Raw genomic sequence first — 15,179 nt, 5'->3', positions numbered from 1 at the left:
GTCATAACAACTTTAGATTTGCTGAAAGGATATTGGGCAATTCCCATGGAGGAACAAAGTAAAGAGTACACATCGTTCAAAACTCATCGAGGTCAATATCAGTTTAAAGTGCTACCCTTTGGATTAAGGAACGCAGCAGCAACTTTTCAGAGAGTAATGAATAACGCACTGAAAGAATTTCAACAATTTTCAAGAGCCTATATTGATGACATAGCTATATTTTCCACGGATTTCGACACTCATCTCCGACATCTGGATAAAGTTTTTACCAAATTAGAATCACTTGGATTTACTATCAATTCGAAGAAATGTTCGTTTGCAAAACCTCAAATTAAATATTTAGGACACATCATTGGATCAGGAAAACATCAACCAGATCCCGAGAAAATAGAGGCAATCAAGAAGCTGGAAACGCCGAAAACGAAAAGAGATCTTAAAAGTCTGTTAGGACTATGTAATTATTATCGCGATTATATCCCAGGGTATGCAGAGATCGCCTACCCACTCACAGAACTCACGAAAAATAAACAACCGGAAATACTCGAATGGAAAGAAATTCATGAGTCAACATTTCAACAACTGAAGGAACGATTAGCGATGTCAACGGAGCTGATCACCCCAACACTGCAGGATCCGTTTGTCATTCATTCTGATGCATCCCAAATCGGAATAGGTGCATGTTTGTCACAGCAAAGGGGAGAGAAGCAATTTCCCATCTGCTACGCGAGCAAGAAATTATCGAAACCTCAACAGAGCTGGCCGACTATAGAGCGAGAAGCTTATGCTATAGTATGGGCATTGAAGAAGTTTGAACCTTGGATATTCGGTTCATCGGTGAAAATTGTGACTGATCATAATCCTCTAGCCTTTATAGTGAGAAATGCTCCGCAATCGTCCAAATTACAACGATGGGCCATAGCTTTGCAGAAATATAATCTCGAAATAGAACATTGCCCTGGAAAAAAAACTGTCAAACGCGGATGCATTATCCAGACTTCCCACTTGTGAACTTTGAACATTAATTTACTGTTCATCTTCACGAACATTTTGTATAGTTAATAATTAGATAGTTTCTTTGCTTTTCATAATCATTTTACAATTTTGTGCAAATAAGATGTTTATGTAATTTGAAATAGATAGAGAAATTATTGGATAACAAATATTCGAGGTAAGTGGTAAATTTAGATATTTGTCTCCCAAGGATTTAAATCATGCTGCAGCATCATTAATTAAAAGGAATGTTAAGAATATAATTTTATATATATATATAAGAAACTTAATAATTTTACTGTCATCATTGGAATAATACTAGGGTATATTTTAACATGTTTATAAAAGAAAATATCAACTTGGTTTCTTTGAATTAAGAATTGATAAATTTTTACAATAATAATAACGTTCGGAACAAGTGAAGTTAAATATGATTTATCTATGTTTATATATAAAAATGTGTTATCTATGTTTATGTAGTAAATTGAGGTATGTCTATCTATAGTAATTGAGATTTGAAAATTAGGAGAGAATGTATAAAAGTATATGTAGTTTTTTTTTTCTTTTTCACGTTGATCGCAAACAGTTGCTAGATTTTAGTTTCCAGATTGCTGATTGATTTGTAAATAATATCAACAACAATCTTACAACGGGGGTGTGATATCTGGCGACTGTTTGGCGATCAACAGAGCATGCTTGGCGCAGGTAGCTCTTCTTCGAGAAGGGTTAATGTATTTATTAGGAGTTGCATGTTAGCCTCGGAAGAGGAAGGTAGTAGATTGTACTATGCGGTAGGAGCGACGTACTGCTCTGAGTAACTATTATATTATGCTTTGAATTATATATTTAATAAATGTTTGTTTCGTCTTGCTAAATGGTGCCTTATTAAACCACGAAGTCATCACAACATTCATGTCCATAAATTAAGGATAATTCGGAGTCACTCGGAAATCGAACTCTAAAATAAATATATCACCTGTAAAATGACTACACACATCTTCAAGAATCACATGCAAATTTCAGGAAGTAACCAGATGTCACCGATGGTACGTCACAATGACGAGAGTGTAAGAGAGTGATATATAAGGAATACAGGCAAAGAAGTAAAATTGTTCGCAGGTGCTTTATAAGCATTTCAGTGCAATAACCGAATAGTTATGACACAAAGGACACATTTGGATGATTTTTTTTTACGTGGTAGAATTATCGGCCTTCTGGAATGTGGACGTGCCCAACTGGAAGTATCAGACGAACTTGGAATTTCCCAGAGTGTCATCTACAGTCTTTGGCAACGATTCCAAGATGATGGTAATGTGAGTAGACGTTACAGCACAGGTCGCCCCAGAGTTACGACGCTGAATGAGGACCGGTATTTGGCATACTGCCAAAAGAAACAAGCGGAGCACAGCCTCAGACCTGTCTCGCCAGCTCTCTTCAGCCACTGGTACGACAATTTCAAGGCAGACCGTGTACAGACCTTAGGGCAGATTGGTCTATATGCTCGTAGACCTGTCAGATGCGTTCCACTTACTGCAACTCACTGTCGCCTGCGGTTAGCCTGGAGTAGAGAGCATGCATTGTGGACACGGCAACAGTGGGCTTGTGTGATGTTTTCCGACGAGTCCAGGTTTAGCTTGCAGTTTGATTCTCGCCGGACTTTCATATGGAGAACTCTAGGTACCCGTTACCACCAAGAAAACATCATTCAACGACATCGTTAAGGTGGTGCAGGAGTGCTCGTTTGGGGTGGAATTATTCTGGGTTCAAATTGGAACCATGACATCCAAATCTATCGGGACGTCATTCTGGAACAACATGTACGTTTGTTTCGGGGCGCCATGGGCGCAGAATTTGTGTTTATGGATGACAACGCCCGTCCTCACCGTGCAAACATCGTAAGCGAATGCCTTCAATCGGAGGATATCACCCGTATGGACTGGCCAGCATTCTCACCGGACTTGAATGCAGTGTGCACGTGTGGGACATGCTTGGCCGACGAGTTGCAGCCCGTCAACCTCCTCCTATATGTCTACCGGAACTTCGGAGAGCATTGCTTTTTGAGTGGTGTAATATCCCCCCCAAGATCAGATCGATAATTTGATACTCAGCGTGCCTAGGCGTTGTACGGACTGTATTGCATCGTCCGGGGGACATACAATGTATTAACAATCATACCAACCATGTAATATTGTTTTTCTGTAAATAGGTTTTTTTTTTTTTTTATTTGCTCCATGGAGAAAAAATCGCTAGTTTTTTTAATAATAACAAACATATAGCATCTTTTTTTGCTCTTTACCTTTTGTTTAATAAATAAGCTCTACAAATAAGTCAAATTTGTTTTGCTTCTAACTTTTCCTTTGCCAGATTTTGCATTATAATTTATGAACATGAGTGTATTTGAAAAATGTAATCAGATGTTGTTCAGTGGCTCTAATTTACAAATCGAAAGTGAGGCGCAGAAATCAGTTTAGGGAGACGTGTCAAAAGTGTTTTTGCTACCAATCTTACTCGTCTGACAATGATCAGCACAAGCCCACGGCATTCATCGTGGCAAAAAGTCAAATACTCCTGTTGACAAGACCCTTGGTTAGGAGTAAAATGCCTGACACGTCCGAGGGTCTGTGATCGGAAGCCATCTCGGCGGGGCACTCACTCACGCCATTCCCGTATCACCTTACCTCTAGAGAGGACTTTCTGCTCGCCTCCTATTTAGAGTGCCACACAGACACTGCAAATTTACAAACATCTATGCCTTCTTCGGTATTCGAACCCCAGACCCTTCGGTTTAGATATCGGTACATTTTTAGTTTAGTTATCACCGAAGAATATATCACTGGATTTCCAGGAAATCGAAGATACCTCTGAAAAACATTTCACTGAATTTTTGCTTCATATCGTCTCAGAATTTAGGATATCTCTTACAAATTACCATTACTAGTCATATGATGATGGACCACAAAAATTCTTGAGATTTTTGAATCCTTGATTTACTCATAGCAGGAATATGAATATTAATGATAAAGAAGCATCTTTAGTAATTGCACTAAATTTGGGGTGCAATGAGTGTTCACGAGTGAACTTCTGAATTTGTGAAACGCTAATAAATACTGACATGTAAACTTTATATTGAAACTAATTTGAGAAATTATATGAAAAGCGAAGTATGAAAGCATTAAAGCTTTAGCACACGATTAAAATATGTAACAAGTGCTTTAGAAGAGCTGAAGGAAAATTATGATGAGGACCTTATTTCTGAGGCATGGGGTCTACAAAAAGGGATTAACATTTAAGTTTTCTCCTTATATTCTGATACAGTGCTCTCATTCAATGAAGTTAATAAGGCAATTAATCAGAAAGGAAGGAAATTAGGAACTCCAATGAAATTTTAAAATGTAACGCCAGGTACTATTATTGAAGTGTTCTTGATCAGCGGTTTTAAAAATGATACGAAAGAAATAATAGAATTATGTCTGCTTGAAAATTATTCAATTTTGACACATCAGATATGAGATGCAGATGAGTTGCAGGTCTGTCTTCTTACGAAAACACGGCTGAGTTCATTTTAAAGGAAGAAAAGGATCTAAAAATAAATTTCTTCATTATTATAATAGAAACAATCTTACAGTTTTGATGAAACGATATGAATAATTAGATTATTTTCCTGCCTTTCGTTCCTTATGACAATCGGAATTGTAAAATAACTAGGAAGATTTTAAGAAGTAATCTTTAGAACTTTGGTGCTTTTAAATACTCGCAACACTACACCGGAGATGTAAGAGCATCATTTTTCTTGATAAATTAAAAAAGCTATCCATATACTGCTATAAAAATTGCCTTGTTTTAAGCTATTCCAAAATATTTGTTTTTGTCTGCAAGGGCATTTACACGTCAACCATGAAAAAATTCAAAGGAATTCCTTCAAATGCATCAGTTGCGTTCAGAGTTTTAAATCGTTGTTTTGAACTTCGATCAGAAATTTAAATTTTCCTCTGTGATTCAAAATTTTAATTGCAAAAATACTTATTCAGAGAATTATGGTTGGTGCGTTTAGCATCGAAAGTTAAATGAATTAAATTTAGAATTAAAAGGACAAAGTGTTGGTTTGCTTAGCAGTAAAGATAAAATAAATGCAATGATAAAAATAATCAGAATTGATTATTCAGATAATAATCAGAATTGCGTAATAATATTTAAACTTTTTACCACTTTTAGAAAATTTTCTAACCGAAAATATGAAAATAAAAGAATTAGCGTACGACATTGAATAATTCATTGTTTTTCATTGATACATATATTTCAACATATATTTTCCCGAGGATTATAAAAAAGAAAATTGGATTAGAAATCCATTTTTTTCAAATGTACCTGAAATTTTATCTCGTGAAGAAAATGAACAAGTGATCGAAATTTCCTGTGATCGAACTCTAGCTAAAGATTTCAAAAGTAACACATTTATTAACTTTTAGATGAACCGGAAAAAAATAAAGGCATTTTAAATAAAGCTATCAAATTTTTGTTGTCTTTATGCTCGACCTATTTGTGTGAACAAGGACTTTTTTCCATGCTATATTTGAAAACAAATATAGAGCAACATTAAAAGTGGATTGTAATTTACGGTTAAAACTAAGTGAAATAAGACCAAATGTAAATATATTGATCTCTATTAAACAGGCTCAAATTTCACACTAAATTTTAGAATTAAAGTAATATAACTTAAATATTGATAATTAAAATTGTAACCAATTCTTAATCTAATATTTTTACGTGTGCGTATTTAATACAAATAGCCAATACTTTGTGGAATTGGCAAAATATATTTTTTAAATATTTCTATTGAGAAATTGAAATATAATAATTATAAAATGTAGTAGTGATACTAAAGATTTTCAATTTTTGTTTGGACATTACGCGTTAGTCAAAAGGTGTTGAGAATCACTGGTATAAGGGAAGCAAAGTAAGTCTACTTATTATCTAAATACTGCTAAATGGCGATAAGCAAAAAATGAAATAGGTTAAAAATACTTGTAAAATAGGTATGCAACAGTTATAAAAGTAATTCAAACCCGACGTAAGGAATAACGCAAACTTTTTTTATTTGTAGCCTATAAGGAGTTAAAAGGTGGCAGAAGAACTAACATTCTTTCACTCTCCATCTGCGAAGCACGATTCGTTACATAAAAGAGGAGTTGTTACAAAGAACTCCTAGAAGTTGTTAGGTTGTTATTCGGAGTTTTTGAAAAGGACCAATCCATTTCTTGATCGAAGAGGTTCAGGTAATGGAAGTATAGTCTCTCGCTGTATGTTTTATCGAAACATTTCACAGGTAAAACATTAGGACATTTCTTCGATTATCTTTAGTAAGACTACATAAAATGTTAGTTTACCTTCTCCCCCTTCATATACCAATTCATTGAGAGTTGCTTCCGATCCTATGCTTTAAATCAACGTCTCTCTTTGCAAAAGATGGTGTGAGGGGGAAAAATGAAAAGCTTCCTTTAGTAGTTAAAAGATTAACAATTTGATTATGCATTTCATCAAGTTATGTGTTTATTTCATGTTTTCTGTCACCTGTTAAAGTTCGTTCTGTTAGTTTGGAAATGCTTTTTATATTATTGCAAGAAGCTATATGTCTTCTAGCGAAGATCTAGCTGAACTGATTCGAAAAATTTGACTACTAAAAGGCAATCAATAAGTGTTTACAATAATCCATTCGAAATTAAAATTGCTTTTCATTACAGTGGTCGATGCTAGTGGGAAGTTGCCTGGTGGTGTCCTGGATGGAACTGTAATGGATTTTGGCTCTTTTGATGAATGTTTAAAGATCCGAGTGAATGATTCTTCAGACAGTAATAAGGAAGCTTTCCGAGGGCGTTACTGTATGGTTGGATATCACTCTCCTTTGATAACTCCCATGTATCTGAAAACACCAAGCGGTCAGAGCTACGTTGAAGCATACGGTTATCCACCAGAATGGGTAAGTGAAATGATTTATTCCCAAACTTCGCATAAAAGTATCTAATATTGATTTATAAAACATTTAAAGATAGAGAAGTTGGTAAAAATGGTTTGAACAGTGATCCGACTTAAACTGAGATGATGTGATGAGAATTATTTCTGAATAGACTGATATATCGAAGATACACACGATTTTCTCCTCTACCATTAGATGAGTGTATCAAAAATACATACAGTTAGTCAATAAAGTCTGCGTACATCAAGAAAAGTAATATCAAATCCAAATTTTAAGGTGCGAAAAGGGTAGTTTCTTAAAGTTTCATTTTTTAAATATTTAATTTCAATAAGGGACTTTGAAATTATTTAACTGTAATATTTTCATATCTTATAATTTATGCACACTAATTTTTAAAAGATAAGTGGCCAGAAATCAAAGCCAATAAAGTTTGCGTACAACGCGAAGGAGGCGAGGGATTTCTTATTTAACTTTTAAACTTCAAACTTGAGAATGCAAAGAAGGTTACACTTTCAAGGTCATTGACTTCCGAAGTAAATTTCACGTTGATTGGAAGTTGCTATTTCTATTTTCTTTGACGAAAATGAGAACCAATAAAGAAATTCCTTTAGTTACGAGACAACTAATTATCAAATTGAGAGATGAAGGTAAAACTCTTCGTTATATTAGTAAAACCACTGGAAAACCATTTTCTAGTGTGCAAAGAGTTATTCAAAACTATCTTGATATTGGTAGTCTTGCTGTAAAACCAAGATGTGGGAAACCGAAGAAGCTAACGCACAGAGAAGAAAGAAAAATTCTTTTACGAATTAAACAAAATCCTAAACTTTCTGTTGCAAGCATTGCAAAAGACATTTTTTAACTAGCTGCAAGGAAATTTCTCCTGAAACTGTACGAAAAGTGCTGCGAAAGTCCGATTATCATGGACGCAAACCTAGGTCTAAGCCACACATTTCCGAGACAAATAGAAAGAGAAGAATTGCTTTTGCCAAAACATATTTAAACTCTTCGCAGGACTTCTGGAACAATGTAATTTGGTCAGATGAAAGTAAATTTACAATATTTAAAGTTAATGGCCACCCTATTGTATGGAGAAAACCAGGAACAGAACTGAATCTGAGAAATTTAAATCCAACTGTCAAACATGGAGTTGGCGGTGTGATGGTATGGGGGTGTATGTCGTCGAAAGGAGTTGGAAATTTTCACATTATTGATAAAGTCATGGATAAGTATGTTTATCTGGATATTCTGAAGAAAAATCTACCAGACAGTGCCCGAAATTTAAACCTTTCTAATAACTTTATTTTCCAACAAGACCCGAAACGTACAGCTAAAATTGTGAAAGAATATCTCCTCTATCACACTCCAAGACAGTTGCGTACTCCTCCACAGTCACCAGACCTCAATCCAATCGAACATTTGTGGGCAAAATTGGAGAAACGAATTCGAAAACACAATATTACGTCGCGAAATAAGCTAATTAGTAAATTGCGGGAAGAATGGGGGAAATTTACGTCGAATGACACTGAAAAACTAGTTCAGTCAATGCCCAGACGTCTGCAAGCTGTTTTGAAGAATAAAGGATATCCTACAAAGTATTGAAGTAATGTAAAAAACTTATATTTTGCTTTTTTTTAAGTGTACGCAGACTTATTGGAGGGAATTTCTGAGTTTTTTTGACAAAATATATTTTTGAAAAAATGTAAAGTATTACACTGATATTATTTACTTTTTATTTAAGCTTACAATTTTAGCTAATAGAAGAAAAAAATGCAATGATTAAAATACATTTTTCTAAGTGTTTTTTTAATTTAAAATTTAGTCTGTACGCAGACTTTTGTGACTAACTGTATATGTTCTCTAACGTACAGCAGTACAGAGTACTTCATTTTTATTATGTTGTGGCTTTCCACTGAGATTTCCCTCGCAAAATAGTAGCTCTTTTGTGACTTGAAGTTCTTCAAATGACAATACTTATGAAATGATTTAACTTGTTAGGTTTAAAGGTACTTTTAGGTTTCGCCGGCGCAAATCTCGCCAAGCAAACTTTATTGGCGACAACATAAAATATACACAAATAAAAAATATTAGCGAATGTTAGTTCTAAGAATTTATTTTGAAGGCATAAACATTTTAATATCGTTTAAAATTTTATGAAAAGCCAATAAATAAAGACAATAAATTTGTAAAGGCGTTAATTTAAGAATTTAGTATGCTTTCATGGTTCAGCATCCTGATTCGCCAGTTCATATCATTTGACCCCAAGTGATCTCATCTCACGCAAACTACGCTACAAAAATCTAATTCTCTCAGTAATTACTTACATTAATTTCACGTTAAGTTTTAATTTGGAATGCAAGTTTAAATGCAGGAATTATTTCAATTCGTACGAATAGCTTACTCCGAAATTATGTAAAACCGTAGTGCTTTACTTTGCTAATGCATTCTCATTAGAATGGATGAATTTAACACTAGACTTTGCCTTTTCTATGTTTTCGCCTTCGGGTGAGCGGTGTGATTGCATCCTCATTGACTTTAATTACCGCGAATGGCCTTACGGCATAAAATTGAACTATCTGGTAAAAATTCTAAGTATGAAAGAAACAATCAATCTGATGAGAAATGGCAGCGACTTGTTTTGAAAATGAGGCGTAAAAGGTTACCAGCAAGAATATTCCGTTTGGCATCGGTTGTACCATTATTGGCGACTTTATCGCTTGCACCGGCAAAACGGAAAAGTACGGAAAAGTACCAGTATATTATCTCGTTTGGTGAACACACTTTCATCATCGGATAGGCAAAAGCCTCTACCGCCCTGCATTAAAGCTTGAATCGCCCACTAGTGGGCGGTAAGGCCATTTTGACTATCACTGCGATAAAGGAATTTATATGCTTTAGTTACCTTTTCAGAACATCAAGATCCCAAGTTTTGATGTATCTAATATGCAAATCCTTTTTATTTCTTTCAAAATACCTTCAAAAGTGCATGACTATTTTATAAGCGAGGCAGTTTCATATTGTGGATTTTATGTTGTACACAATTTCCAGACTAAGCATTAATTTTCAAAATCACTACGTAAAATACGTAGGTAAATCCAAAACTTTCCGACTTCACATGTAAAAAGTGTTTTTAGCAATAAATTTCTCTTACAGGCATTTAGTGGATAAAATAAATAAAAAGATCAGAAGGTTTCGTTGGAAAAATCGTATGCGTTCTTTCTTGACTGTTTATTGAATAAAATGATGTAATTGTTTGTTATGAAATGTTGAAAATTAAGCATTGATCCGTGATTAACATTTTGACTAAAACAACTGTCTTAAGCATTCTGAAAGAGCATAATTTCTGCAAGATTTTTGTCCAGCAGTTCATAAACAGCATCGCGTAAATGCAACTAAAAAACAGCAATTTGGATTTAAGGCGCTGATCCCTTACAAACCAGATTAATTCCAAGTGATTATCTGTTCAACTGACTTTCGTGGAAAGAACTTTAATAATAATGATGATGGTGTAAAAACAGAGATATTTGCCGGCAGACCTTCAGACGATTTTAACAGGGGCATAGAATTGCTTCTTAAACGATAGGAAAAGTGTAAAGAGGAACAAGGAAATCGTAGTGGAAAAATAATCTATAATTTTTTTTCCCATTTCTTTTAGAAGTGAATGGTATACCAAAAAACCTTCACCTCTACTTACGTATATGTAACAAAATAAAATTTAAAACTATACATCAGTCGCATCATATAGGGTACATGTTGATGGTAAAGAGCTTTGGTTCAATAAATAATTCTTTTTACAAACAAAGGTAGTAACACAACAGTGATAAACAAAAATTATCAAAACACTGGTATATAACTTACAGAAAATAAGCAAATTTCGGCTGAATTCTAACCTTGGGATTTCTAGTTGTTGGTATCGCATCCACAATGCGATATTTTCTTGCAAACTAAGGAAATGCAATTCTTTCAGGCTGCTGATATTATAATTAGAGCTGGAGGATATTTGAAACGAGTAGCTTTATGGTTTGGCACATGTGTTCCATCCACATGCACGAAAGATGATGTCCAAAAGCTTGCATCCGTTGGTAAGTGATGTATCTTTTTATTTTTTCTTTATAAACATGTCTTTGTTGCAAATACTTTCAGAACGTCGATGAAAATAAGCCAACAAAAGAAAAAAAGAACTTGTTTTCTGCAGTTAGGACCTGTTTTTATATGCTCTAGACAGCTGCTTGAACCATTTACCCGCCGATTGACTCCCGTCAAAAGCAATGAAATACATTTATACCTATAATGGCGTGGATTATATCCATCAACCTTAAATAACAACAGAAAGACCGGGCGTGCTTGCAGTAATTTTGTGATTCCGAAGTAACTGTAAAGAAGTAGGCATTTACTACCATTGGGTATAATCAGAAAAATAAACGTTAAGTGAACCTTGAAAATAATGTGCTGTCTTTCTTCTGCTTGGATGCATGTTCGAATGTTGGGAAAGTTTCTATGAACGTGCCACATCATGTCCTATGGAACAGTAGTACTAGAGTACGGCCGTATTTTTTCTTGCTGTTTCATTGTCTTTTTATAGCCAAATAAAGACTTATTTTACCACAATTTGCAACTGCGTCAGCCAATCCTCTGATATGCTAATTGCCTGACTCTTACCTCTCCGCCGATGTACGTATTTCACATATGGGCATTCTGGCAGTGATATCAATTCAAATTCTTCGACAGAATTTGTGCTACATATAAGTATTTGTGAAAGATCATGCAGATACAGGTTAATTCTATGTTGAATGACATTAAATTTACCTCTTTATTCTACGTCTAAAATCCTAATTGGCACGAATAATCAAAAACTATTATCTTCTGCTAAAACCCATTTTGAATATGATCAATTTACTTTCTAGAAGAAACTGTGGAATGAGTATCGACTGCTTGATTCCCGCCAATCAGTAGCTCTTAAATAACCATGTTAGATTAGCGATGACTTTATTATCCAATTGTTTTTAAATGCTTGATATAATAGAATACCATCTATCCGAATTAAATAAATTTTAAATAGCAGTTTTTTGGCAAAACTAACTCTTGTAGTTATAGGAATAAATACACATAATACTGCCAAGCAAAAACAAGTGTTGTGATATATAGATTGCTCATAAATTATTATACTATAATTACAAATTCGTAAAACTTCGTAATGGAAGTTAATATTGCCATTTAAATGTATGACTATGTAAATGTAATTTATATGCATAAGATGATATTGAACTCAAATGTTGCTGAAGCCTTCTGTCGTGGAATTGTCATGTTAGGTTACTGTCCTCAGTCGGTAGCTGGAGTCGTACTCCCAATTTTTTTTTCTCTAACCTCAGCCTTGTTTCAGAATGGCTGCTATCTGCAACACCATACTAAAATCAATATTTTGAATCTCGATAAAATTATGCGGTTCAAAATTTATCCTTTCTATTGACATGGAAAAAGTACATATGTTAGGATTACACATATGGTTGCCTCAAGTATTTTCCAGTCTATTAGCTTTCTAAGTTAGAAAGAGTTAGTTCTTAAAAATCTTGTCTTCTAATATTCTCAATATCAGGAGTTGGCTATTAACAAATGTCTTCATAGACAGATAAAAATTTTCTTCGGTTGTAGTGAAAAATAATTTATTATACATTGAAATCTTCGTCAGTTTACGTTTGATTGTTTAGATAAATTTAGCTTAATTTTTTAAGTATATCTCGATGGACTAACCGAGTTGTTATATTTTTCTCTAGATTCTAAGAAAAGTTCGTTTAAGTAGTATTTTTCAGTAATTACAAACTGAATTCAACTGAAGCGAAGACGGGAGAAAATAATTCATAAATTTCTGTTAATAGTTATTTATGAACTGTAAATATTACCTATTTCTCTTTTCCTAAAATTGAGACAAATTTTAATGTAAGGGTTTTCTTAGCTGTACTTCCCATCCAGCAAGTGTCAAGTTATGATCGAAAACCGTATGTTACTAGAAACGTTTAGAGTGCGAACTCATCTAAACAGTTTTATAACACTTCTGTTTTGCAGTTTGATACAAAGAGCAGTTAAGAGTAAACAGTAGTGGGCAGAAAAAGAATACTTTCTTAAGAAGAGAAATAAGAATGCGACTTAGAAAATCAGGTATTGAGAAACTGCAGAAGTAAACCGATTTAATCAGTACTGAACACCTTCAGAAATTGATAAAATTGCCCTTATTTGTATATTTTGGTTTTATTGATACTATATTTTTAGAATAGTCTGAATATAACATTTAATAATGGCTAATATTCGAGAATAACCTAATAATGTTTAAGGCATTTAATTTACTTTTCTTTTGCCTAGCCTTTAACTCGTGCTGGTTCTGCATCCCGAAAACACGCGTTATTCAAAAATTGTAAAAATGAATCTTCGAAATTTAAGAAGTGGTAAGCTATTGAAAACGAGTATGAAAGACTACCTTTTGTTGGATTGCTTAAAATGTTTTTCTTACAGTTTCGAAACCTTTGGGATTCAATGTGTCTGTGGCTACCTGTCAAGTTGATGAACCATTTGTTTGGCCTACTTATTCTGTCGTTGCAGTGTAAGTTGTTAATTTATCATAAATTTTTAAAGAAATGTTCTTAACTTTGCCCTGAAAAATTTATATTATAAAGCATTTACTAAAATTAATCGTTTCTTTTTTCTCTAATTTTATTTATTAAAACCTGTCCTTAATCACCGAGTGAATTAAAATATGCAACTTTTAATGCAAATAATTTTGCTTTCATAATTGTTGTTGGTATTCCGTCGTATAACACGCAATTTTAATGCAAATAATTTTGCTTTCATAATTGTTGTTGGTATTCCGTCGTATAACACGCAATTTTAATGCAAATAATTTTGCTTTCATAATTGTTGTTGGTATTCCGGCTTATAACACGCAATTTTAATGCAAATAATTTTGCTTTCATAATTGTTGTTGGTATTCCGTCGTATAACACGCAATTTTAATGCAAATAATTTTGCTTTCATAATTGTTGTTGGTATTCCGTCGTATAACACGCAATTTTAATGCAAATAATTTTGCTTTCATAATTGTTGTTGGTATTCCGGCTTATAACACGCAATTTTAATGCAAATAATTTTGCTTTCATAATTGTTGTTGGTATTCCGGCTTATAACACGCAATTTTAATGCAAATAATTTTGCTTTCATAATTGTTGTTGGTATTCCGTCGTATAACACGCAATTTTAATGCAAATAATTTTGCTTTCATAATTGTTGGTATTCCGGCTTATAACACGCACTTTTAATACAAAAAAATAAGATCGAAATTTACGGGTGCCGGATATGAAAGTGATATTTTTAAATAAGGAACATTTCAGCACATAAAAATTAGATTTTTTAGTGTATCTAAATGCTTTTTATTTAAACGAAATGGCATACCTTATGAACTTAAAAATTTTCATTATTGGATAACATGATATTTCATTATGTTCATCTTCTGTTATATCTTCAAACACATCATCAAATTCTGTTTCATCACTGTTATTCTTCACCATCATTGTTACTCTGATCAATAAATAATCATGCATTCCATCTTTTATAAACACCAAACATTCTTGCTGCACAACGATTTCTGTTATCTTTCGCAAACTGAATGTGCATTTGAAACCAGCACTGTGTTGTTTTGCTTAGCAGGCTTTAGTTTATTTATCGCAAAGCACTCGAGGACTATCTGCCTAAGAAGAGGAATGCGTTCGTGGTGGACTTTTAAAGGGAAACCGACTCAAATACACGTTGAACATGGGTAAAACCAGGTAAACGCTCATGAACCCAGCTCGATCACCGGGATTATTAAAGCGTTTACACTAGCCGTGATCTGAACTACCAATATTCAGCGACTTTACCGCTTGGTCGCTGGTGGGTGGGTCGTTTGGCTGAATCCATATTTTCTAGTATAAGGAACGCTAGATCAATTGTATTCCACCTAAAGCAAACGTGATTTACTAATCATTTGCTATTCACTTCAAAATCACGGCTTCAAATGACTACAAAAAGAGAAAAACATCCGATTCCTAATTCCCCGAATTATTTCGGGTTCAAAGGGCATTCTTACTCCAAATTCTGTCTCCTTTTCTCAAAACCGTAGAATAACATTTTTGTGTCCATCTGCATTGAATACAACCCACCCTCTTTCCGAAATTTACTCCTTCAAGCATTTACC

General features: G+C 33.9%; 1 protein-coding gene across 3 annotated transcripts in view; it reads left to right on the top strand.

Moving 5' to 3' along the window:
• The window catches only part of LOC118194571 (nose resistant to fluoxetine protein 6-like), a 138,927-nt gene that overhangs the window by 76,443 nt on the left and 47,305 nt on the right, over nucleotides 1-15,179 (top strand). For all 3 annotated transcript variants that reach the window (XM_035365733.2, XM_085824261.1, XM_035365740.2), the window contains exons 2-4: nucleotides 6,729-6,964; nucleotides 10,929-11,043; nucleotides 13,466-13,553. In XM_035365733.2, the coding sequence (XP_035221624.1) occupies nucleotides 6,729-6,964; nucleotides 10,929-11,043; nucleotides 13,466-13,553 (439 nt within the window). The remainder of the gene's footprint in view (nucleotides 1-6,728; nucleotides 6,965-10,928; nucleotides 11,044-13,465; nucleotides 13,554-15,179) is intronic.

This window comes from Stegodyphus dumicola, chromosome 9 (genome assembly GCF_044657685.1).
Source record: "Stegodyphus dumicola isolate Sdum_Otavi_A_Nest chromosome 9, ASM4465768v1".
Lineage (NCBI taxonomy): Eukaryota > Metazoa > Arthropoda > Arachnida > Araneae > Eresidae > Stegodyphus > Stegodyphus dumicola.
This window is presented reverse-complemented; position numbering and strand designations above follow the sequence as displayed.